This window comes from Lampetra planeri, chromosome 22 (genome assembly GCF_965212315.1).
Source record: "Lampetra planeri chromosome 22, kcLamPlan1.2.h2, whole genome shotgun sequence".
In the NCBI taxonomy this organism is placed as follows: Eukaryota; Metazoa; Chordata; class Hyperoartia; order Petromyzontiformes; family Petromyzontidae; genus Lampetra; species Lampetra planeri.
Genome location: NC_136128.1, coordinates 238,363 through 264,939, shown reverse-complemented (window position 1 = coordinate 264,939; position 26,577 = coordinate 238,363). Strand labels below are relative to the sequence as shown.

The window sequence follows — 26,577 nt, the reverse complement described above, 5'->3', positions numbered from 1 at the left end:
GTCGTCTCAAAGAGTCTTATTATACAACGAAGAAAGTTCACGCATATGCACGGATTCTGTAACATTCCCTGTCGTGCTTTCCAACGCGAATTGTCCTCAGGAGGTATTCAATGAGCAGTGACGACGCTACCTCCAATACCTTTCCCAACCTTACGTTTAGGGCAACCCTTTGATTAGTCTTGGCCACCTTTATAGACTGCCTCGCTGGCCTCCCTGTGTGCTGTGAAAAAGGGTCATTGGCCCGAAACGTTGCCTATTATATCACTTTCTTTTTAAGGCCGCACTGTGATTGAAAAACATGTTAAGTTTTTTTTCAAGTCCCGAATCGTAACAAAATTATACGGTAAAATGTATTGCATATTGTGCATAGCATAAAAGTTATATCGCGTAAATGTGTCATTAAACCCCCCACCACCAATTAGTAAGGTTTGTCATGTTAACAAAACATGCCAATTCATTACTAGTTCAGCACACCAGTGTGGAGAGTAAACCCACTACATTTACCATTCTGATATGACGTTTTACAACCAGCCTCATCAGGCGGCAGCCAGAGTTGTGGAGAAATCCTCCTGTTTCTGTCTTAAATAGAGGGATACATGTGATGTGGTCACTTGTAAGTCAATCAGGTGCGAAGAGAAGAGGGTGGTGGTAAATGGATATTGTATTATCTGTACAAGTTCTGGTGACCCTTTCTTATACACGTACAGCGGGAATTGACGAATAAATGCTTTACACCTTAAGCCTTATAATGTAAATGGAGCCCTCTGCTCGAAATTGGACTTTTAACAAAAAGCCACGAAACTTCCACAACCTCTCCAACCTGGTATGAAAACCTCGCTATGCAATGATATCGCATGTTCATACACACATATATACGAGCGGAGACGGCTGGAGTTCGGTTCACTACCTGACATTAACACGAATGTTACCACACCCACCCCCTGCGTGGACGGCACGTCCCTCCAGGGTGCGGTGACCCGTCCACGGCGCAGGCCGTGCTCGGTGGGACGATTGTTGCCGATGCCCAAACCAACCCTCCGTCCGAATTTCCGTGCCGTTAACGAAGAGGCGTACAATACAGGATGGAAAGAATAAAAAAAATCCCCAGCCCTTACAACAATGAGTGGTGTGCATCCTCTCCTTGACAAGTGCGGAAACATACCTCCGTAATTGCCGCTGTCACCAAGTACGACACAAAAACAGGGCTGTAAACACGCCAACGCCATTGTCAGCAACAATGCATTCAAGCTGAAAAATGCATAAGACACCAGTTTAAGAGAATGGCCGTTTTCGGGGCAGATGTGGGTGGGGGGCTTCACCCACAACGGCAGTTGGCTGCATTAATGCTTCTGCAAAGCAGCACCAACAAAGCAGCCACCTGAATGCCATTTGTGCAGGAAAGCCTCACTAAGTCTCAAAACTTTCCTGGAAAAAAATACTACTTTAAAGATGCCTTTCCCATCTCGAGATTGTGTTCCATTTCGAGAGGAGTCTGGCCAGGGACCGGGGGCACCCAGAGAAAAACCGTGCCGATAGAGGCGATGACAAAGCACCTCACAGACAGTTTCACCAACCCATTTGCTCTACTGCCATCTGTTGCCACCTTATGGCCATGTGAATTTTGTCATTTCACAAAATCTGAGATCATCCAACTCTTGCGCCTCCAAAATGTTGGCCTACAGGTGTGAGCCAACATGCCTGCCTGCCTACAGCTTTATAAAAATCTTATCACTGTATTAATCTCTCACTTTGGCTGAGATTAAGTGGACAACACCCACTCTTCAGTAACCTGCGTGCTTTGTAAAATACTTTTTGGGTCAAAGTTATGGAATTCAGACATGCATTTCGCCTATATATCTCAAATGGCCTCTTCCGTTCCACAGATGTGTGGGTAACAGTTAAAGTCAGTCTGTTACCCTCTTCGCGGGATTTTCGGGTGTGAGAACGCAGAGCATATGTGGGGTCCTCCTGACCCTTACCCTCCGTTCACGTATCAAACATTTTAAAACCAGGACGTCTTAAGGTATTGTACCATGGGTGGGATGCAATGGCGAGAACCGCGTTCTGAGATCACTTCTAATACCTGCCCACAGAAACGTGGAACTTCTACCACTGGATCTGGAAAAGCAAGAGGGATGTGCCATTACGAATAAAGGCTGTGATAACACGTATCACATAATACAAAATAATTATAAACATCCCATGCTAAGTGACCAGATCGAATTGGAAGATGACAATCTGCCACGTGTGTATAGGGATTATATGGTGCGCCTCGGTGTGAAAGCATCTTTCTCAACAGGTATTTTACTATTCTTGGTTCTTTCGGTAAAGTCACGTAGAAGGGAAATAATAAAATAAATATAAAACATAATAAAATGAAATTACCACGACGTTTCGGCCACAACGCAAGCAGCCGTCCTCAGGTGAAGAAACAGAGCTGTCGGAAAAACAGCGTCTTAATGAACACTGCTAAGCTTGGCAGCGTATTTTAAGCTGGGTGGGAGGAGGCATATCAATATAATGCATAATGTTAGAGCTTATATTGGGCTGTGTATACGATATTATACAGTGTAGTTTAGATTGGAAGGTATAATATTGTAATGTATAGTAGTCTAGTTTATAGCATAGTTGTAACGCAACACAGGACAGAGTAGCTCATCATGGTTGTTTCTCTCTATCTCCCCCCTCCTCCGTTCCGAGCATAGATGGACTCGTCTGTCTGAACGATCGCCGCTTTCCGTGGTGCTAACGTTGAGGAAAAAAGAAACCGCCACTTTTTTCAACATAGAATTGTAATGTATAGTGACTTATTGTTAGTAGCTCAGCTGATTGCAGAGTATATTGAGTTTATTGATATTGATGTAGTTAATATTCTAGGGTTTTTTTTTATCAGTTTACTATATGGTATTCATTATATAGTGCAGTGTATACCCAGTTACTTAATGTTAATAGCTCAACTTATTGGAGAGTATATTGAGTACATTGATTATATTGCTGTAGTTTATATTAATTTTTTTTCACATCGGTTTATTGTATGGTAGTAAGGTATTTGTAGTTCTTTAGAAACTCCTTTTCTGTTTTCCACATAATGCACTAGCTTAATACGCGGTGGTTTGGCTGCTGCAGTTCTTTATTATTAAAATTTCCCTCCCTTTATTACTGCTAATCCGACATAATACACTAGCATAATATGACTTTGAGACCCCCAACCACCTACACATTCCGCAAGGAGTAACTAACCCCATATCTGCATTTGTCATCAATATGCTAAATTCCTCTGTTGATATGTAAATTCCTTTGTCAAGGCTCTCTGCTCCTCCCACCCAGCTTAAAATACGCTGCCGAGCTTAGCAGTGTTCATTAAGACGCTGTCTTTCCGACAGCTCTATTTCTTCACCTAAGAACGGCTGCTTGCATTGTGGGCGAAACGTCGTGAAAATTTCATTTTATTGTTTTAATTTAATTATTTTATTATTTCCCTTCTACGTGACTTTACCGAAAAAACCAAGAAAGCTTTAAATCGAAAGGTATTTTACTCTCGCATCTACAATTAGCATTTAGCTACGTTCGGTGCGAAAGAAGTTCAACATACATAGTCTCTCATAGTTTGCGTGAAGTTAAGGGCAAGGATCATTATTAAAAGCAATGAACACAAATGGGCAACGTTGTTTTCAAGCTTAGCGTAGGGTCTAAAACTAACCAAAAACGTGTGATTTTAAGGAGGCAATTCACTTCAAAGCTGAATTTTAAAATTAATGTGGAACGTCAAGAGACTGTACAATAACCACCAGTTAGTTGTGCCGTGTACCATTGCGCCACCTACTGGCAGAGAGCGCGCGTCACAGGAGATGACCAACCACGGCTTTGCCATGCGCCAGCCAAGTGACTCTCGAACCCGTGCTGTGGCTTGTCACGTGGGCCTTCATCAGAAAATAAACCACAATGAGCATACCCCTTATCTGCGTTTCTGCGAGTTTATTGTAAAAGGGTTGTATGTACAAATTAACAATTTTAACTTCTACAAATGTTATACAAGTTTACCAAATTGGCAGAGACATAAAGGTTTTTTGGTTTAGATCGTGTAAATGTGTTAAACCACCACTACGCGACACAGCCAACTCGTAAGGTTTGTCATGACAACAAAACGTGCTAATTAGTTACTTCTTCAGGACACCGGTGTGTTGGAGAGTAAACCCACAACCACTTACAATTTGAGTACGACGTTTCGCTGGTGATTATAACCAGCCTCATCAGGCGATTTACCAGAATTGTGAAGTCTTCCTGTTTCAGTCTTAAATAAAGGTGGTGTCATCACTGTGAGCCGATGAGGCGCGAAAACGAGAGGGGGGTTAATGTAGTCATATAACTTCGGTGCTGAAGTAACTAATGGGCATGTTTTAAGCTTGATTTGAAGCTTTCGTGACTGCAGGAATCCATACTCTTTGGTTATTTTGGTAAAGTCACGTAGGTAGAAAAATAATAGATCACGAAGTTTCGATCGCAACACAAGCAATCGTCATCAGGTGGGACAACCACAACAAGAAAAAAACTGGCATGTTTTGTCTACGCGACAAACCTTACTAGTTGGCTGTCAGGTGGTGGTGGTTTAACGACACATTTATATTAAAGCGATTTAACCCAAAAAACCTTTATTATGGATATTAGTCACGGAAGCCGAAGTGTTAAATTTACATATGATAAATTAGGATTTTTTTCTGCACAAAAGTAGATGGAAGAGTATCAATTTCACAAACGGTCACATAATTGTGAATTACTGCAGTGGGATACTTGTGGTTGAGCATCACAGCTCTGATAATAATAATTTCAACGTATGATATGCCGCACAGTATTCACTCACTCTCGAATGCAGAGATCTTTTTCAAAAGTGACCTGGTCACAGGTGATAGCTCAATGAAGTGGCTTATCATGTGGAAATGTATAGCAGCCATATGTTTCTAAACGTGGAGAGAAAAACAGGAGAACCTGGAGGAAAATCCACGTGACCACAGGGAGAACGAGCAAAATCTAAATATACAACAGGTGGGATCGAACCCACAACCTCCTTTATACCAGGCGAAGTAGTTACTATATCCTCAGCTTGGCACCCTAAACTCAGAATATTGCACTTTGACACCCACGGGAAGGGAATTTCGCAATATTTGTGAGATCTACCAACCCTAGCCTCCACAGTGCTGGACTACAGGCATATGCTGCTGCCACCACCACTCATTAAATGATGGCCATACCATAGATTGTTGTAAACCCTTTGGTCTTTAGCCGAATGAGCCATGAACATGAAATGACCACCATCTGTAGAACCATCACAGTGTCGAGAGCGAAGGAGAGGAGGCGATGTCACTGGGATGCTGGTTGCCCTTCTTGATCTTTGGATTCGGAGCTGCAGCAACGACAGAGAGATCACGCCACGTTACATGGGGATGAACAGCGCAATCCTCACAGAGGCAACGCCGCCTGAGCAAGTGACACCGGGGCTTGTGGAAGTGAGCTTCAACATCTCGATGACGTCACGCCACGGCGCAGCAGTATGTGGAACACACAGCGTGACACGTCATCACGGTTTCATGAGAAACCCACGAATCGCTGTACTCACAGATTGTAACTTACAACGGCCGACCAATGCTGCTGAACATGAAGCTGTGGTGATTATTTGTGAAAAATGGAAATGTAGTGGGTCCCTCAGTTAATTATATTAATTGGTTCCACAAAAAACATCGCTAAGTGAAATTATCGTTAATCGAATATAGGAAATACATGTTAAAGTGCTTCATTTGTTCCAAGACAATTGGAAGTTGACCTTTTACACCATATAAAACATAGTTTATAATATTTTAACACGCAATGTTAATAAATAAACGTTATAAGAACATATTAAAGCATTAATATGATTAGAAACATAGAAAAATAATGAATATAGCACAAAAAGGCGCATAAATAAAGCATAAAATAAAATTCTTACCCGAGGCAAAGAAGATGGATGGCTTAATGGGTTGATAGAGAAGTTGAGGCTCAAACGGGCGTCGCTGATTGGCTGAGGTCCACTTAGGAGCTCCGATTGGCCGAAATTGGTGGTACGCGTGAAATCGTAAACATATCGCTAATCCAAAATGTATTGTTAATAGAAACAATGGGACTCTATGGAAGGCGGATAGTTAATACAAAATATTGTTAATCAACCGAGAGGCCACTGTATAAATCTATATTTGACAATTATGGCAAATCTATTCTTTGGTTCTTTCGGTTAAGTCACGTCTAAAGATAAAATAATAAATTAAAATAATAGCGACGTTTCGATTGCAACACAAGCAATCATCATCAGGCATAAGAGAAATAGCAACAAAAATCTAACTAGAAAACTATAGACAGACATACAAGCAGACAGACATCACAAAGACACAGAGAGAGGACACATATCGGCACAGAGAGAGGGGTCGTTTCTGTGACGGTCCCTTAAATATAGGGAGGGGGGGGGCGGGGACGGAGAGAGGGAGGGGGCAGAGAAAATTAGCATATCAATGAGTGGACGGCAACGTGTTGCTGCTGCGCAAGTAAGATGACGACGTGGCACGGCACGCAAGCTTGAAAATTAGGAGAAAGACACACTAAAATTAAATAACCTCGCAAAATATCGAAATGTGATGTAATGCAACACAGAGAGTCGGTCAACACACAATTAACGCATAGCCTGGTTGATTACGTATTTCAAAGATTGCTAAGTTAGAATTTAAGTGTGAAAATTTCAGAGAGGACACAGGCAGAGAGAACAAATAGCCAGATAGAGAAAAAAGATGAGCTTAAAACTTCCCCGTAGAAGTGGTTCAATCTTAATTTTTGGAGCTTTCGTGACTGCAGGAATTATTCTTTGGTTCTTTCGGTTAAGTCACGTCTAAAGATAAAATAATAAATTAAAATAATAGCGACGTTTCGATTGCAACACAAGCAATCATCATCAGGCATAAGAGAAATAGCAACAAAAATCTAACTAGAAAACTATAGACAGACATACAAGCAGACAGACATCACAAGGACACAGAGAGAGGACACATATCGGCACAGAGAGAGGGGTCGTTTCTGTGACGGTCCCTTAAATATAGGGAGGGGGGGCGGGGACGGAGAGAGGGAGGGGGCAGAGAAAATTAGCATATCAATGAGTGGACGGCAACGTGTTGCTGCTGCGCAAGTAAGATGACGACGTGGCACGGCACGCAAGCTTGAAAATTAGGAGAAAGACACACTAAAATTAAATAACCTCGCAAAATATCGAAATGTGATGTAATGCAACACAGAGAGTCGGTCAACACACAATTAACGCATAGCCTGGTTGATTACGTATTTCAAAGATTGCTAAGTTAGAATTTAAGTGTGAAAATTTCAGAGAGGACACAGGCAGAGAGAACAAATAGCCAGATAGAGAAAAAAGATAAGCTTAAAACTTCCCCGTAGAAGTGGTTCAATCTTAATTTTTGGAGCTTTCGTGACTGCAGGAATTATTCTTTGGTTCTTTCGGTTAAGTCACGTCTAAAGATAAAATAATAAATTAAAATAATAGCGACGTTTCGATTGCAACACAAGCAATCATCATCAGGCATAAGAGAAATAGCAACAAAAATCTAACTAGAAAACTATAGACAGACATACAAGCAGACAGACATCACAAGGACACAGAGAGAGGACACATATCGGCACAGAGAGAGGGGTCGTTTCTGTGACGGTCCCTTAAATATAGGGAGGGGGGGGGCGGGGACGGAGAGAGGGAGGGGGCAGAGAAAATTAGCATATCAATGAGTGGACGGCAACGTGTTGCTGCTGCGCAAGTAAGATGACGACGTGGCACGGCACGCAAGCTTGAAAATTAGGAGAAAGACACACTAAAATTAAATAACCTCGCAAAATATCGAAATGTGATGTAATGCAACACAGAGAGTCGGTCAACACACAATTAACGCATAGCCTGGTTGATTACGTATTTCAAAGATTGCTAAGTTAGAATTTAAGTGTGAAAATTTCAGAGAGGACACAGGCAGAGAGAACAAATAGCCAGATAGAGAAAAAAGATGAGCTTAAAACTTCCCCGTAGAAGTGGTTCAATCTTAATTTTTGGAGCTTTCGTGACTGCAGGAATTATTCTTTGGTTCTTTCGGTTAAGTCACGTCTAAAGATAAAATAATAAATTAAAATAATAGCGACGTTTCGATTGCAACACAAGCAATCATCATCAGGCATAAGAGAAATAGCAACAAAAATCTAACTAGAAAACTATAGACAGACATACAAGCAGACAGACATCACAAGGACACAGAGAGAGGACACATATCGGCACAGAGAGAGGGGTCGTTTCTGTGACGGTCCCTTAAATATAGGGAGGGGGGGCGGGGACGGAGAGAGGGAGGGGGCAGAGAAAATTAGCATATCAATGAGTGGACGGCAACGTGTTGCTGCTGCGCAAGTAAGATGACGACGTGGCACGGCACGCAAGCTTGAAAATTAGGAGAAAGACACACTAAAATTAAATAACCTCGCAAAATATCGAAATGTGATGTAATGCAACACAGAGAGTCGGTCAACACACAATTAACGCATAGCCTGGTTGATTACGTATTTCAAAGATTGCTAAGTTAGAATTTAAGTGTGAAAATTTCAGAGAGGACACAGGCAGAGAGAACAAATAGCCAGATAGAGAAAAAAGATAAGCTTAAAACTTCCCCGTAGAAGTGGTTCAATCTTAATTTTTGGAGCTTTCGTGACTGCAGGAATTATTCTTTGGTTCTTTCGGTTAAGTCACGTCTAAAGATAAAATAATAAATTAAAATAATAGCGACGTTTCGATTGCAACACAAGCAATCATCATCAGGCATAAGAGAAATAGCAACAAAAATCTAACTAGAAAACTATAGACAGACATACAAGCAGACAGACATCACAAGGACACAGAGAGAGGACACATATCGGCACAGAGAGAGGGGTCGTTTCTGTGACGGTCCCTTAAATATAGGGAGGGGGGGGGCGGGGACGGAGAGAGGGAGGGGGCAGAGAAAATTAGCATATCAATGAGTGGACGGCAACGTGTTGCTGCTGCGCAAGTAAGATGACGACGTGGCACGGCACGCAAGCTTGAAAATTAGGAGAAAGACACACTAAAATTAAATAATGTGCCGATATGTGTCCTCTCTCTGTGTCCTTGTGATGTCTGTCTGCTTGTATGTCTGTCTATAGTTTTCTAGTTAGATTGTTGTTGCTATTTCTCTTATGCCTGATGATGATTGCTTGTGTTGCAATCGAAACGTCGCTATTATTTTAATTTATTATTTTATCTTTAGACGTGACTTAACCGAAAGAACCAAAGAATAATTCCTGCAGTCACGAAAGCTCCAAAAATTAAGATTGAACCACTTCTACGGGGAAGTTTTAAGCTTATCTTTTTTCTCTATCTGGCTATTTGTTCTCTCTGCCTGTGTCCTCTTTGAAATTTTCACACTTAAATTCTAACTTAGCAATCTTTGAAATACGTAATCAACCAGGCTATGCGTTAATTGTGTGTTGACCGACTCTCTGTGTTGCATTACATCACATTTCGATATTTTGCGAGGTTATTTAATTTTAGTGTGTCTTTCTCCTAATTTTCAAGCTTGCGTGCCGTGCCACGTCGTCATCTTACTTGCGCAGCAGCAACACGTTGCCGTCCACTCATTGATATGCTAATTTTCTCTGCCCCCTCCCTCTCTCCGTCCCCGCCCCCCCCCTCCCTATATTTAAGGGACCGTCACAGAAACGACCCCTCTCTCTGTGCCGATATGTGTCCTCTCTCTGTGTCCTTGTGATGTCTGTCTGCTTGTATGTCTGTCTATAGTTTTCTAGTTAGATTTTTGTTGCTATTTCTCTTATGCCTGATGATGATTGCTTATGTTGCAATCGAAACGTCGCTATTATTTTAATTTATTATTTTATCTTTAGACGTGACTTAACCGAAAGAACCAAAGAATAATTCCTGCAGTCACGAAAGCTCCAAAAATTAAGATATGGCAAATCTATTTTGAGCTCAACAGATGCAGCAATCACTGCTGACCATGATAGCTTTTGCAAGAGATATAAGGCAAGTGAGCTGTACCATTAATTCAAGTTAAGTGAATGTGTATGTTTTAAATGCAGAGATTTCCCAAAATTTGAAGCTGAGGCAATATAAATCAGTGAAAACAATTGCATCCATGATGGGCACGGCAGGGAGACACTGCCCATCCAACAAAGCTCAACTGCAATTGATGATCCCACACCTCCGAAAGCATGGTTAGCTATGCAAGGTACGATATAAATTCAACATACATACATACAAAATGCAACTCTTGTTTCCCTGTCACCCAATTAAGTTTGCATATTCTCTAGGATTCACAGCTAAGGAGAAGAGCTGTCGATTCACTGGCCCTAACACTTTCACAGCAATGAGGGTGACAAATGATAATGTTCACTGGAGTATCATAAGTGGTGGTATGTTTTAAATGCCATGTTAGATACCATGATGTACACCATGTTATTATTGTTGCACAAGTTAAAACACATTATATAGATACACAATAACACAAACCAGTCTGGGTGTGGGAAAAATTACTGCAAACTATATGGCATGTCCATGTGCAGTAGGAACGTAACCGAGGATTTCTCCACAAATCTGGCTATAGCCTGATGAAGCTAGATGTAATTATTTGCGAAACGTCGTACTCAGATTGTAAATGTTGTGGCTTTGCTCTCCAACACACCAGTGTGCTGTACTAGTGTAGTAGGTTCAACGAGACTTGGACGATGTAGTCGGAGGCACACTTATTTATTAAACGTTCCACTCTATACAGGCCAAGGTATACAACACTCGAAGGGGTATTGGCCCCTTCACCCGTCTAACAGGGAGATCCCACGATCTCTATCCCGGCTAGCCTACTCCCAGGTCCTCCACTACAGAGCTAGGGGAGGCTATCTGATCCCGCTCTGGCCAAGCTGGGATCACGGCACCCTGAGTCCCCAGACCGGCTCTTACAAGAGCATCGGCTCTCGGCTCTCAGGGCCACGCCACTGGCTTGCCCTGGTCGGTCCTTAGAAGGACAGCGATCCAGGGGAGTCCCAGGGCCTATCTAGCCGGTCTTCCTTCTTCACTGGTTTAAGCTAAACACTGAACCCCGAGCCCACCGGCTCACCGCCTTATATAGCAACTCCCCCCTCGAGGGGTGGGGCCGTGGGGGATCACAGCGCCGTTTCAGCCCCCCAGGCTAAACGATGTGGATGTGGATGTAAGCATCCTTCCGCATGCGGGCATAACCACCCCTGGTGTGTTTGTTCGCCCTCCCGTAACACCTCTACAGCCCGCAGCCGTCCCGGCTGCAACAAAATCCACAATAAAAATGCATCCCCCCCCAAACCCGTGTGTGCCTCGCGTAACCAGCAACAACAGCAACAACAAAAAACAACACTACCGAGAGAGAAAAAAAGATAACCCGACGCACCCCCCCCCCCCCCAATAAATACCCCATCCCGTAAGAAACCAACATATATACAATTTCAAGGACCCCCCACCCCGCGACCCCAGCAAGGGCTGCACGAGCGGCCGACCTCACAAAAGTCTGCGCGTTTTGGCGCGCGTTCTTGCAGCGGGACCGTCACAAGGGGCAGCCCCGGCCGGCCCGGCGGTGGGAAAAAGGGGTATAGATACAACAGGTCCCAGTCGGTCTGGGATTTAGACACCTGTTGAGACAGCATGGACGTGATAGTCCGATGCAGACGCTCCACCATCCCGTCAGTTTGCGGATGATATGGGGAGGTACGGATTTTTTTCGTACCCAGGAGCTCGCACACCTCGTGGAGAAGTTTACCTGAGAAATTTTTCCCCTGGTCGGTCAGCAGCCGCTCCGGAGTATCTTTGTCGAGGACGTAGCCCTGGACAAAGACCTCCGCGATGGCTGCTGCTGACTGGTTGGCTAGGGGCCAGGCCATAGGCCATTGCGTAAAATATTCCACCCCGGTCAATAGGTATTTATTTCCCCTAGGTGTAGCGGGGAATGGGCCCAAAATATCAAGCGCGACGAGTTCGTTAACCCGGGAAACCTTGATAGACTGCAATGGTGGGTTGGACCCCCTTGCTGGTGGCTTCCGTTACGCGCACTGAGTACAAGACCCTACAAGATCATCCATGTCCCTTGCCATCCCCGGCCAAGAAAAATCCAGCTGGGGCATGGCAAGGGTTTTTTGAGTCCCCAGGTGCAGGAGTCGCTCGTGAGCAGCCCACACCACTCTACCCCTCAGTGTGGAAGGCACCACCAGCCGGTGGCGGCGGGATCTCCCATCCCAATGCATCAAGAGACCCTGCAACAACCCCCACGAGTCGACATTTTCCACCCCCCGACCAGATCCCCCGATGCGACGGCGCAACGCGAGGAGGGAGGTGTCCTCCATTTGGAGGCGCCCCCACTCCGCAACAGACAATCCCAGCAAAGAATCCCTCCCTTCTTGCTCAATAGGACCCGCAATTGAAGACGCATCAGCGGCGGCCGCAAGGACCGAATCAGAGATTACATTCGGAGGTCTGCAACGCCCCGAACCCAGGAGGCAAGCGCACTCGGAGGTGGGCGGCAAACGCGACAGAGCGTCTGCGTTTGTGTGGCGAACGCCCTTACGATATGTAGTCTCGAAATCGAAATCTTGGAGAATCTCCAACCATCGGGACAATTGTCCCGATGGCTGTTGAACCCGCAAGGCGTACTGCAGTGCCGCATGATCTGTGCGGATGGTGAAATGGCGACCGTACAGATATGGGCGATATTGCTGAATGAAGTAAACGATTGCCAATAGTTCCCGATGGGTAACACAGTACCTCTGTTCCGCCGGAGACAAAACCCGACTGCCGTATGCTACCACATGCTCTACGCCCCCAACAACCTGGGAAAGCACGCCCCCAATGCCCGTGTTGCTTGCGTCCGTATCGAGCAAGAAGGGTTTCGAAAAGTCGGGATAACTTAATGGCGGAGCCCCCACAAGGGCGTCCCGAAGGGAGCAAAAAGCAGCCTCCTCCTCCTGTCCCCAGTGAAACTTGACCCCCTTTGATGTCAAGGCATGTAAGGGTTTAGCAATCGTCGCGAAATCGGCGACAAACAGTCGGTAATAAGACGTGAAACCAATTAAACTTCTGACCTCCCCCACCGAGGTGGGAGTCGGCCAGGAGCTGACACATTGCGTTTTGGCGGGATCTGTGGCAATACCTGATCGTCCAACAATGTGGCCCAAATACCGCACCGATTCGCGGAGCAAATGACATTTCTGCGGCTTGAATTTCAAATTAGCAGCCTGCATTTTGAGGAAAACAGCCTGCAACCTCTGGAGGTGTTCGTCGAATGGTTTACTAAGACGATGATATCGTCCAAATAAATCAAACAAGAATCCCATTGCAACCCAGCCAGGACTAATTCCATTAATCGCTGGAAAGTTGCCGGCGCTGAGTGGAGCCCCATCGGCAAGCGGTTAAATTGGAATAGGCCATGCGGCGTACGGAAAGCTGTTTTAGTTTTAGATTCATCATCCAGAGGGAGCTGCCAGAACCCTGACAGTAAATCCAATGTGGAGAAGAACCGCGCCCCCGCCAGGGCGTCAAGCGATTCATCCATCCGAGGGAGCGGATATGCGTCGGCTACGGAAATCTTGTTTAGCCGACGAAAATCAACACAAAACCGCAATGAGCTGTCGTGTTTTTTAACTAACACGATGGGTGCACCCCAAGGGCTGGTAGAAGGGGATATAATATCCGCAGCTAGCATGTCGTCTACGGCCGATTTGACATGATCCTTTTCGGCGGGACTCAACCGAAAAGGATTTTGGCAGATTGGCGCGCTGTCACCCGTGTCAATATGGTGTCGCAGCAGTTTAGTACAACCAATATCATATTTGTGTCGACTAAAAACGTCGGAAAAATCGCGCAGAAGGGTTCGTAGCTTATCACGCTGTGAGTCGGACAGGTCTGATGATCCCGCGCAAAGCGCATCTAGCCACCCCTCATCACAGGTCCGAATGCGGTTGCGACGGAGGAGCGGTGCTCACTTGTCCAATGACCGGTTCCTCACAGGGTACCGGCGTTGCGTTCGCAAGCACGGTCCCTTGAGGAACTACAGCCGTTCGCAACCCAACATTGAGGACCGCGATGAAGGGGTCCCCGTCCCCTTTCACAATGGTCTGGGCCGCTACCAAATCAGGTCCGTTGACCCCGGTCCTAGACGGTCCCAAAAGAACACCCCGATCCCCAATCCCCTTAGCGAATGGTCGACGCAGCCTAAGAGGCACGAGCATCTGAGCCCCTGGCGGTACGCGTACCGTCATCGTAACAAGCGCTTGTACCATCGCAAATGCCATACGGACAATAGCGGGGGAGGACAAGAACATCATACGTCGGCCCGACGGGAGTTTGATGCAGCCTTGGTCCATCAAGATTCGAATTGGCATTTTGGCCAAGAAGTCCGTCCCCAACAGGCACGGAACTGCCAGCGAGGAGGAGACCAATACCAGCCTGGATAATTTGATGTCCCCAATACAAATTTGCGCGCGGATCTGTCCGATAATGCCCAGCGAGCCCCCGTTGGCAGCATAGCACGGAACATCAACGGGGAGCAGAGGACGGCTTTGAACAGGGAGAATGTTATAAATTAAATCGGACACAATTGTCGCCGATGCTCCCGTATCAACTAAGACCCGCACCTCAACCCCATCAATATGCCCCACAACGACCGACGACCCCGCCGATGCGGCAACAATGCGATGGGCCAACTCAGACCACTGGCCCGGTTGGAACGCCCTCCCCATCGCGGCACATTTCGACGCAACGACAGCCGATTTCTGACCCCCGTTCGTTGCAATGCGTGAGTGTGTCACAGGTGTGTGCGTAGGCCAAACGTGGGGTGCCACGACTTGCCGGAGTTCGCTGCGGAGCCTTGGGTAGAGGCGTGTCGTCCGGCCGAGGCGTCGCACCGCGCTGTCGAGGAGCCCGGCATCCCGAAGCCACATGGCCCCGGAGGCCACAGTTGTAGTACCGCGTGAGCGCCCCAGACGGCTTAGGTTGATCCTGGTGGCTCGGCCCGTCCCGAGCTGGCCGTCCCCCGGATCTCCACTCCGTCGGGCGACCCACAGCGCAGACCTCTTCCGATGGGAGGGTGGTGGCAGCCACGGTATGTATGGCCGCCGCCTTGCTGGCCTTGCGACGCTGGGACAGCAAGTTTGCGTGGATGTGCCGTGCGGCCCGCAGGGAACACATCTCCTTGTCGTCTTGTGCCAAGACGACGATGTCCAAATCGTCCGCCAACAGCAATATCTTCTCAGCCACCATAGCGTCCACCCCTTCCTTGTACATCCGCGGGAAAGCCGTCTTCGCCAGGGCCAGGAGAGCCGTGCGGTATGCCAGGGGCGATTCCTTGGCGCCCCGCTGACGATCGTAAAACAGCTGTCTGCAGTCAGAAGGTGGACCGTAGACTGCAGACAGGAGTCGAAGCGCCGCCTGCAGTGTGGCGCGCGCCGATCTTGGCGCCGTAGTGAGGGTGGCGAGGGCATCACTGTCCAGCGTCGCCGGCAGCGCGCGTAGCGCCTCATCGTCCGTCCATCACGACATTTCTTGGTGGGCGAGGAAACGTCTTTGGAAGGCTCCCCAGTCGCCGTCTTCCGCCACAAATTCTTTGAGGACCGGTAATCTCTGCTGGAACGAGGCCTCCGCAGCTGTAGATCGCCAACCGTCGTTCCCGCCAATCTGTTCAGTATCGGCGGGAACGGCGGACGCCATCAGCGGTCGCACCGCTGGTGACGCGCTGGCCGCTGATTGGCGGTCGCCGCCGTCGGCCGCTGTTGATGACGTGGCGGTTTCTGGTCGGTCACAGGGGAGTCCCAGGGCCTATCTAGCCGGTCTTCCTTCTTCACTGGTTTAAGCTAAACATTGAACCCCGAGCCCACCGGCTCACCGCCTTATATAGCAACTCCCCCACCGAGGGGTGGGGCCGTGGGGGATCACAACGCTGTTTCAGCCCCCCAGGCTGAACAGTGCGGATGTGGATGTAAGCATCCTTCCGTGTGCGGGCATAACCACCCCTGGTGTTTGTTCGCCCTCCCGTAACACCTCTACACTAGTAACGAATTGGAATGTTCCATTTACGTGAATAACCTTACTAATTGGCTGTCGGGTGGTGGCGGGTTTAACAACACATTTATATATTTACGCAATCTAACCAAAAAAACCTGGATTATGGATAAAATTCGTCACGAAAACCTACGTGTTAAACTAGTAAGAGCAGCTTGAAATGCAGGTGTAAGGTTGGCGTAGTGGAAGCACTGACCATTGGGGTTTTGTCCTTTGTAGAAGGTTTTCAGCATGTCCACTGCCTCCTGGGAACGCACCCCTGACACACACTGCATCACACACACATTACACACCAAATCGCTTAGTTGCAAATTGCCTGTTGCTACAGTGCTTCATGTTATTATTAGTATTATTGTCCCCAATTATATTATAATCATGCTATTGAGTTATCATGAGACAAAATACATTTTTTCTTTTGAACTCTCACAGCGAGCAGGCACCACACCTATGTCAGGCCCCAGAAAACTGACACCCATCCCAAAAAGTGATGTCGAGGATATACTTTTGAAAAGTCACTTCACCTGGCCTCGTATCCACGAGGAGCACTGACACATGCCTGGTGAGAAGCCTGAAAATAAGTGATCGTGTCATGTGAATAAAACTGACTGCTTTGTTTTCAAAAATGTAAGAAAACCAAAAGTGAAAAAAAACAATTTCAAATGAATGGGTTTTCTGTGCAGTCACTGGTGACCCTACTGTGACCAGCAACACACTGCACTTGATAGCCTGGTTTAACGGGAGGGCAGCTGCCTGGATTTGAACCCAGGATCTGAGTGGTGCTAGCTCAGCCCTCTGCCACCACATGAGCCACTTAATATTTTCCTGCATTTTAAATATCAATATTTAAAATGTATTGCACATCACATACGGGACATGACAACATTTACAAAGCACACATCATAACTCTTCCTTAAAAAAATATACTGAAGCAGATGATTAGTGTTGGATACAATTGCATTTGCAAATGTGATTTGTAACTTTTATCCTTACCCATTTATCAAAAGTTACATTTTTATGTGGAATTTTATTGAGGGACTGTGTTGCCTGGGACTGTTTTGCTGTCGTTTTGCTGCCTTGCTCAAGCTTGGGAATTAGTGTACTTATGTAATTTGAACCATGCCCAGGAGGCGCTCATGACTCCACTCTGAGGAAACGACACTGTCCACCCTGGATTTTCCAATCTCAGGTAACACGTGGAGAGGAACATTTATTGATGGCAGTGGCAACACCAGCTCCATTAGATCATACCATGTGCCTGTGCAGCCTCTTAGCAGAACAGGTCTGTTGGGTGCCCAGCGTTGGCAAATTGTGTCGTGATGCCCTTACATTCCATTCATCCATTAAGCCACAAACAGGCATCACCTAAAAACATTGAAAAGGCCAAGTCAAGCTTGTTGCAGTCTCAAACTTGGGCCACGAGCTGCCGTTGATCACACCACATGCATTTAATATGCTACTAAATACACAACAATGCATTTCGAATAATTACTCCATAATAAAGAGACAAAAGATCTTATGTTATGGACATGTAAAGAGGACGAGTGGTGACACGCCAACGCGCACGGTGCTGTAAACAACAGGCTTCAGAGGCCGTGGCAAAACAGCACATCAGCTGTTGAGATACACTGCATATTCATATACCGTGTACTCGACAGAGCTCACGCGAATATATATTGTTGTACATATCATTCATAGTTTATCTTTGTGTTCATTCATCCCAAGCATATATGCAGATTGTTATTTTGATTATTGTTAGTGTTATTTGGTTTGGAATTTGGATTTGTTTAGTAATTTCGTGATCAAAAATAATTATACATTTTTTGTTGTTTATTTGTTAGACATTCTATTGCAATGTTGTGAAGCTGACAACTTAAGCTTTTCACTGCACCAACTATAACATCAGTTTAACTGTTTATGCGACCAATACACTTTGATCGATTGAAAGCGATATCACAGAATGGCGCAAGAGTAGACAGATCAGGGAAGAAGCACAGAATAGAACAGATCCTGGAGGCAGTGACACATTAGGCAGCAAGGGCAGATGTTCCCCAATGGTCGCGAAGAACACGAACACTGAAGAAGCATGCCTCTGTTATGTGACGACGAGGGAAACGTGATGGTATCATTCCACCTCCGCATTTCACTGTTCAAATGCCCTTTGCTCAGGGCTTCAGATGCACACCCTCCCTGGCTCACACCTGGAACGTTGAGCCTGTGTGGGGCAGCTCTGCTGAGTGAACGCTCATGACGGAGCCGCAGCCCCCAAAGCGCTCGTTCCGGCAGCCGCAGACCACGCGGGGCAATCCTGGGGTTTGCGGTCAAGGAGCCTGCGCAGCTGTGTTCCACTCCACGTGTTCACATTGTGCAAGGCGAGAGAACATGAGGCACCCTACGGTGCGCTTACTGCTGGAACAGCCTTACAGGAAGGAAGAAGTATAAAAAATATCTGCATCGGCCTATTGAAAAGCCAATAAGTCGATGGGACTGAAAACATTTGTTTATATACGGAGGCATGGACAATACACAAAATACATAAATATATAATTGTTAATATAATATACGATTTTGAAATGGCCACCCTTGCTATCCTCATCTTCCCCAGACTGTCTTTAATCAGGCTTAATAGACTGATGAATTTGGCATGCTCATTTGACACCATGTTGGTTTGCACACTGCCCCAACTACACGTGACTGGGAAGCTGTCCATAACATTGTGGAGGCCTCGCCTCTTATAGCGGCGGCTGGGCGGTGGCGTGACCACGCCAACTAAACCCAATGGCGTGGCGATCGAGTGGTCGAGCATTTCGGACAGAGCTGTAATAGCCAAAGTCAGAGCGAGGCGACGGAAAGCAGAGGTGGCGCTCGGCCAGGCGACGGTGGATACGCAGGAGCCGCAGGGAGGCGGCGCACATCACGCAGGGCTCCACGGTCACGTAGAGGCTGCAGGCCTGCAGCACGCCAGCCGGGGCGAGGCCCTGGGCGCGGCACCACTCCAGCGCCTCATCCAGTGCCACCAGCTCGGCGTGACGCGTCGCCTGGCAGCAGGGTTGGGGGGGGGGGGGTAGAGTCACCACGGATCACATAACCATCCACACCTCCACCCCACAATTTAAATTCAAGCATCCAATGTTTTTTTGTCTCGATTGTATCTGTATTGCTTTTGTGCAGTCTGTACACAGATAACAGAAAGAGGGACGTGTGGATTAGAGAACGTACGCAAGGTATGGACATCATATTGACTGCTAAGATCTAAGTGGGATTTTTCAGGACAAGTTGTGCGAAGAGATTCTGCTGGCCATTGGTCAAGTAAAATAATGGAGTGGCAGCCAAAGGAGAGATGGCAGTGATTTAATCATCTTGTGTGTGTGAGCTGGATGGAATGTTGGATTGAAAGACCATGACTGATGGCGATGGCTTGAGGAACCTTCATCCAAGAGTAGATCGATCATGGCTAATGACGAAAGTCTGCCTCATATACCTTCGTAGTTCATGGTTATTTTGATGAATGGTCTGCGAGTAAGGGGGGGGGGGGGGGGCGACAATTGCCGCGTAGAATTCCAATCGAGTAATTTGCGGCGTAATTTTCCAATTTGGAGAATGCGGATCCAGACGCCAGCACAGTGGCCAACTCTTGCGAATTACATCCAGAGGCTCATTAGCGACTACTGTGAAGCAGAGAGTGCACGGTATTATTGCCGCTATCATACACCACGGTAATAATGAGGGTGGCTGCTGATTTTTAAACAAATGGCGAAGGCGCTACCGCTGGCCCACTGCGTAACTGCTCCAATTTGAAGCCTGAATCACTCCAAACGAACGTTTAAAGAAACATTGCACCTATAATCAGTTTTCATAGTTTCGAGTTTATTTTAATCAGGTGAGAACACACCAGAACAGGAGAGTCTCATTTGCAAGAAACCGGGGGCACACATCTGCACTGATCATCATGGTAAAGTATGGTCGAATAACCCTCATGACCTGTGCAAACATGAGAAGGCCCTCTTATCCAGCAGTATACTGACCAAAGGAATGTGCACGTGCACATATGGAAATGTGACCCGGGCGAGAACATCATGGGTCACATTTCCATATGGTGCGAAATAAGTTCAACGTACATACGAAAGGGAATGCGTGCCAGCCGCGTGTCCGCACGTCGTCCCGCCAAGCTCACGTTTTTTGTTTCGTTGACTTGGTTGCGCCCGCGCCCTATGACACGTCCCGCGTACACCACGAGGCAGCCGACTGGCACCTCCCCCCGCGCCAGGGCCGTTTGTGCCTGCACACACACATAACCCCCACATGGCCTCAGCAGACTGTTGGAGTAATTGCTGTTAGTGAGCCCCTATTAAGGCCGACAGGCACATGAGGGGGATAGTGGACAGCACCACACCCTAACCCTTTGTCTCCCCAGTGCTGATGTGTACATACCACACATGGTACCGATTTAAGGCCGAGCTGACCTCAGGAAGGTCCAGGAACCGTCTAGATAATCATCAGCGATGTTGGGTGTGAGCAGGAATCCAACTTAGGTAGCTGGGTTCATAGTGTCATGGATGGCCAACCAATATGGCCATCCATGGCACCATACTTCATCTCAAGCTACGCTAATGGGTTTTCTTATAATCCTACACAGGACCAAGTCTCATGTAGCTTCTTAAGCAGACAGTTGTTCCCATAGTCCTACGTGCTTGCTTGAAGATTGCAGCCTTCAGTACAGTTAGAGGACGAATGGTCTAAGGGCTGCTCCCCCCCCTCATCCCCGACGATCCTCCCCCTGTGAGTCACCCAACCTCCGCAACACACACCACACTCTCACACCCTCATTTGCCTCTCCCACAACACTCCTTAAAGCATCTCTCCCTCCACTAAGACTTGTCCACTTATAACGTTCACCCTATGTGTGGGTCCCTAACTCCGTTATATGCTTTATGCCTCACATCCCCCCACCTAACCCCCTTTGATTGCATGCTGTACCTTCCCGTTTTTGTTTCTGTTCAATAAAATACTTCTGGTAAAGATTACAGTACATCTCAAGCTCTTCCCTATTTTGCCAAATTTTCAATCTTAGCTGCCTGACAGTAAAACATTTGACCAAAATTGTGGGCTGCCTAGGGCAAGTGTGAGGCTTTTTAGTGAAAATACCACACTATGTGATGTGGGAACAGTTATGTTAGACAGTCTCGTCCAAAACAGCTTCACACATTCTAGCTCTGCATTATTGTTGTTGCGCATTACAGCTAAATGGTAAGCCAGTGGTTCCCAATCTCTATAGGTCACGTGGGCCACTGTCAACCCTCAAACATCTCTCACATGCCACCATGCACCAATAATATTTTTTTTATGTAAAACGGCTCTAATTCATATAATCTGCAACAGTTCCGCAGACCACTTGCCACAGCCATGCGTACCACTAGAGGTTAAACAGACCACAGGTTGGGAAACACTGCAGTGTGGTATTCTGCAAGTTTCAAACCTATTTCACAAAAACCACTAACTCAACCGAGAAAGCTATGTCTCTCTGTGCTACATCACACTGTGCATTGTTGGTGACCATTATAAATTAATGCACACACAAGTCATGGCAGTCTCCTGTTTCTGTCAGGCTCCACGATATGAGATAATGACAATTTTATTTTTTACTAAAACGTTTTAATTGTTGCATTGTTGATTAACTATACTCTGGACAGTATATTTTGTGGAAAAGATTAGCAAGGATGTTTGTTTGTATCACATTGTTTAAAAGTTATTAACATCCAATGTGTACTAATAAGCAGGTATGACTGGCTCGGATTTGCTAACCAGCTTATTCCTCTATTCATGTTCTCAATACAATTTGAGATGATGAACAGTGCTGAGGAATCGAGTGGACGTGTGGTGGTGGTGGTGGTGGCTGCCGCATGCTAGTGGCCTGAACAGCAGAGGAGTACCATGTTGAACGCTTGCTGCATCCACTTGTCAGTCTCCGAACCAGGCTCTCCAGGGTTCATGGCTCAGCGATCTCTGGGTGGCTCAGTGCTGCCCTCAAATGCAGATGTTCCCTAAAGTCAAGGATAGCAACACACAATTCCCAAACTAGTGTGATTATATTATAAATACTCACATTATAAATACAGCGTGGCCCAAAAGTCAGGACACAAAGTTATTATATTTATTTGTAAATCGCATAGGATAATTTTAGTTATTTTACCAAATCACAGGGTTATTTCATTTATTTAACAAATGTCCAAACCTCTTCTTCCTTCGTATGGCTGATACACGTTCAGAGCAAGAGCTGCAAGTTCACCACCTGACTGTGAAATGTTCAGACTGACTTTCATGAACATTAATATATGCATTTTCTTTTGAAATTAATTTAGCACTTATTTTTTTATATTACACATGGCCTACCAGTGCTGGGCCAATTCTTCAACCACATCAATTCCATACACCCAGCCAATAAATGGAGGTGGAAAGGGATGGCGAGTTACCATTCTTGGTTGTTTTAATAAAAAAGAGACTAGATGGCTCAATGGGACACTCTGTCTACAGGAAAGCCACCCATACGGATACCTACCTAAAACCTGACTCCCAACACCATCCATCCCAGAAGAATTCCCTCATAAAAACTCTACACCATAGAGCTCATTGTATTTCTGACCATCAACACCTAGTAGTGAACTGGAGCCATCTCTAACCCCACCCACTTACCCTTGGGCTAAACCCATCTCAAAACTATATAACATCCTGCTTCAGCAGCTCTCCCGCTATAATTTTGTTTCACCTGATGACGATTGCTTGTGTTGCGATCGAAACGTCGTGATATTTTTTTATTATTGTTCTATCTACGTGGCTTTACCGAAAGACCCAAAGAATATGAATTCCTGCAGTCACGAAAGCTTTAAGTCAAGAAATCGATATTATTCTTTCATTTTCATTAACTTTCTTTATTATTATTTTTCTTCTATCTACGTGACTTTACAAAAAAAAGATTATTAATAGATAAAAACAAAACGAACTTTAAGCATAAACAATTAAAACATTTCAATGACAGCGTTAAAATGAAGTCAATAATCCTGTCTTGACTTTTGGGACACCGTGCACATAATCGCACATAATCACACATCCTACACGTAGCGTGCACATCAACATACATCATCACATGGAGGTGCTCGTCTCCGATTCTGGTCCTGGCAGGGGACCAGTACGGGGTGCCTCTCAAAGTTCAAGGTTATTGTTTTGAAGGTAACGCCTCCTGCTGCTTCATTAGCTTGCCTGTTACATCGACAAGTTGCGCCAACGAAGTTGAAAAACGCACGACAGTCAACACACACAGCCATGGCAAAGGCGCATAGGACGAATCCTGAGCATCTTGTAAATTATTGACACAGTGCAAGAACTTTCTCAGCTGTTGACTTTTTACACCAAGAATAACGAGTAGAGATCGCAGAAAACTGAAACTTCACTTTTCCATATGCATATAGTGGGCACCTTAAGGGGCCAGTCTATCCATAGAACAACCAATTCAGATGTTCTACCAGGTCGGTATTACCCCAGTAAGTGTGACGATAGTCATTATGGCAGCAAGATAACCGGCCTCTGAATGTATCACATTAGGGTGGTTCATGGTCTACTACAGGGGATCGACAACTCAATATTTGAATAGCTGCAATGCATGTAGTGAATACGAAACGATGGGTACTTCATAAATAACATCACTAAGCGGTCCTTCAAGAGTTGCATGCGGCTCCAGAGCCGCAGGTTGCCGACTCCTGGTCTATGGTGTTCTAACATCGCGGCCACCACTCACAGTACATTTATGCTGCTGCTTCTCATCCGGCTGAATGAGGAAGAGAGGTCGATGCTAAGTGATAGCTAACAGCCGCCAGAGAATCATGAAGAATAGCCACCTCTCTCAATGCTCGGTGCTAGCACCGTCACTACTTAACACATAACACAAGTGACTTGCGATGTACGTAATCCTTTAGGTTCATATATATGCAAATTACACAGCCGTTACTGCCGAAGGCACGCACTTTGAGCACATTGCCAATGCGCTAACAACTGATCTGATGTTCCTTGAAGCAATGTCCTTTTGTAGTGGCCCAGTTCGCTATGACCCCACTCTAGGGGGTTATCATTGATAGCGGACTCACCTCTGCTACGTGCGGTAATCAACCACCTGGGGGCGCCTTCGGTGATGTGCTGCGGTGACGTCACCACGGCGCTTGTGCCAGACTAATTGCGCGTTAAGGCCACAGGAGGTTACGGGATAGACCCAAGTGCCATGGGTTGAGTGAGATGACCGGCAGATGCACCAACTTGCTGTGCTTTCGCCTTCCGGCGCTCCACTCGTTGTCGATGTGCTGTGATCTACTGCTCAGTGGCAGTCGCTATGCTCCAGCCTGGTCCGGCAGCTCGTACATTAAACTGACAGATGCAAACTTTGAACCATCTACGGGACTTTACCGAAATACTCAAAGAATCTGAATATTAAATAACACAACGCGCATTGTAGGCGGAACACTTGAGACCGCAGACATGCAAACTGCAACGCAGTTTACACGAGTTTACACCCACTGGTCAAATAATACCTCGACAATGACACGATTTGCGCACAACCAAGTCCCAATCTCATCCCTATCTGTAACATCCAAAATAAACACCTCAATGGTGAGTCCCAAACATCGCACCTCCTGACTTTGACTACTCCTACACTGGCGCAACCATCAACGCAAATCAGAACACCGAGAAGCGGATGCGCAACATCTCATTCACAGTGAGATTGTCGCCATGCAAGCCAAACTATAGTAAACCCAGAGACTCAAGACTCGTAGAGCTATAGAGACTGTGTAGTGAAACCAGTTTTCTACGCTCCTTCAACGGAGGAATAGCAAAACGACAACTCTCTTCTGAAGCCCCATCTCAGTGGCTAGCAGACCTCTACACTGGCATTGAGCAGCTCTGGAAGAACATTTTGCTGCTGTTGCTGCCATCACACGCAGGAGTGTAACAGAACGATCCACAAAGTCTCCTCGCCGACGCACAGCAGCTCGGGATTCTTCCTCCTGAAAGGACCCCCCCCCCCCGTCTACGGGGGTAGCGCTGCGGTGCCCCAGGGCCCCCACACACCGCCGTGACAGTCGTGGGATCTCATGGAACCGGCTGCTTGTCCTGGCAACGCGGAGTAGTCGCAGCTGCGACGCTTACGACGGTGCCCTGGGACTGATAAAGCTGCACGCGGGACGCGGCGCTCGCACGGGGAGCTGGCAGGCAGCAGCGACCGGAACTTGCGCGCGGGGCGCGATGGTCACCATGTTGGGGAGGGGTGGTTGGCGCATGCGCAGAGCCGCTCTCCCTGAGCAACATGTCTGCCGGCACGGCGCCTTGAGCGAGTGGCGTGATCGTGAGCTCTGCGCTGCCGATCCTGTGGGGCCGACGGAGCAGAGGACCCCCCACCACCCCCGGGGACTGCTGAGCGAGCCGGTGGGGCAGCGGAGGAGGTCCCGGACTCGTGAGCTATGTTGGCCGCACTCGGTGGATTCTTCAAGCGGCACCGCAGGAAGCTGATTTTCACGGGCGCCGTGATCGGAGGTGAAGAGAGGGGGAGGGGGTGAGCATGGCGGGGTGCGTGTGAGTGAGTAGAGGGGGGCAGTAGAGCGGTGTGAGTGTGCACAGCAGTGTGAGTGAGCAGAGCGGGGAGAGTGAGTTGAGCGGGGTGAGTGAGTTGAGCGGGGTGAGTGAGTAGAGCGGTGTGGGTGAGTAGAGCGGTGTGAGTGAGTAGAGCGGGGTGAGTGAGCAGAGCGGGGTGAGTGAGCAGAGCGGGGTGAGTGAGCAGAGCGGGGTAAGTGAGCAGAGCGGGGTGAGTGAGCAGAGCGGGGTGAGTGAGCAGAGCGTGGTGAGTGTGCACAGCAGGGTGAGTGTGCACAGCGGTGTGAGTGAGCTGAGCGGGGTGAGTGAGCTGAGCGGTGTGAGTGAGCTGAGCGGGGTGAGTGAGCAGAGCGGGGTGAGTGAGCAGAGCGGGGTGAGTGAGCAGAGCGGGGTGAGTGAGCAGAGCGGGGTGAGTGAGCAGAGCGGGGTGAGTGAGCAGAGCGGGGTGAGTGAGCAGAGCGGGGTGAGTGAGCAGAGCGGGGTGAGTGAGCAGAGCGGGGTGAGTGAGCAGAGCGGGGTGAGTGAGTAGAGCGGGGTGAGTGAGTAGAGCGGGGTGAGTGAGTAGAGCGGGGTGAGTGTGCACAGCGGGGTGAGTGTGCACAGCGGGGTGAGTGTGCACAGCGGGGTGAGTGAGTAGAGCGGGGTGAGTGTGCACAGCGGGGTGAGTAGAGCGGGGTGAGTGAGCAGAGCAGTGTGAGTGAGTAGAGCGGGGTGAGTGAGTAGAGGGGGGTGAGTGTGCACAGCGGGGTGAGTGTGCACAGCGGGGTGAGTGAGTAGAGGGGGGTGAGTGAGTA

The 26,577-nt window shown here is 47.3% G+C and overlaps 2 protein-coding genes across 6 annotated transcripts in view; one reads left to right on the top strand and one right to left on the bottom strand.

The window, feature by feature from the left end:
• Position 1: 1 nt before the first annotated feature.
• Positions 2 to 25,955, bottom strand: ADAT2 (adenosine deaminase tRNA specific 2). Of its 5 annotated transcripts, none has more exons than XR_013586591.1 (8): positions 25,343 to 25,955; positions 22,084 to 22,194; positions 20,328 to 20,432; positions 19,041 to 19,191; positions 18,355 to 18,461; positions 16,353 to 16,425; positions 14,948 to 15,772; positions 2 to 5,398 (listed from the first exon to the last, which is right to left on the bottom strand). XR_013586591.1 is itself a non-coding variant. In XM_078604202.1 (7 exons), the coding sequence occupies exons 2-7, from the start codon at positions 22,141 to 22,143 to the stop codon at positions 5,322 to 5,324; spliced, it is 573 nt and encodes a 190-aa protein (XP_078460328.1). In that variant the 5' UTR covers positions 22,144 to 22,194; positions 25,265 to 25,873; the 3' UTR covers positions 2 to 5,321. The 5 variants fall into 5 exon arrangements, 1 of the variants encoding a protein (XP_078460328.1); XR_013586589.1 differs by having other exon boundaries at positions 25,265 to 25,952; XR_013586590.1 differs by lacking the exon at positions 25,343 to 25,955 and adding an exon at positions 24,289 to 25,243.
• PEX3 (peroxisomal biogenesis factor 3) overlaps positions 25,466 to 26,577 on the top strand; it is a 62,062-nt gene continuing 60,950 nt past the window's right edge. Inside the window, exon 1 of the mRNA XM_078604200.1 lies at positions 25,466 to 25,726. Coding sequence (XP_078460326.1) covers positions 25,654 to 25,726 — 73 coding nt within the window. The 5' untranslated portion in view covers positions 25,466 to 25,653. The remainder of the gene's footprint in view (positions 25,727 to 26,577) is intronic.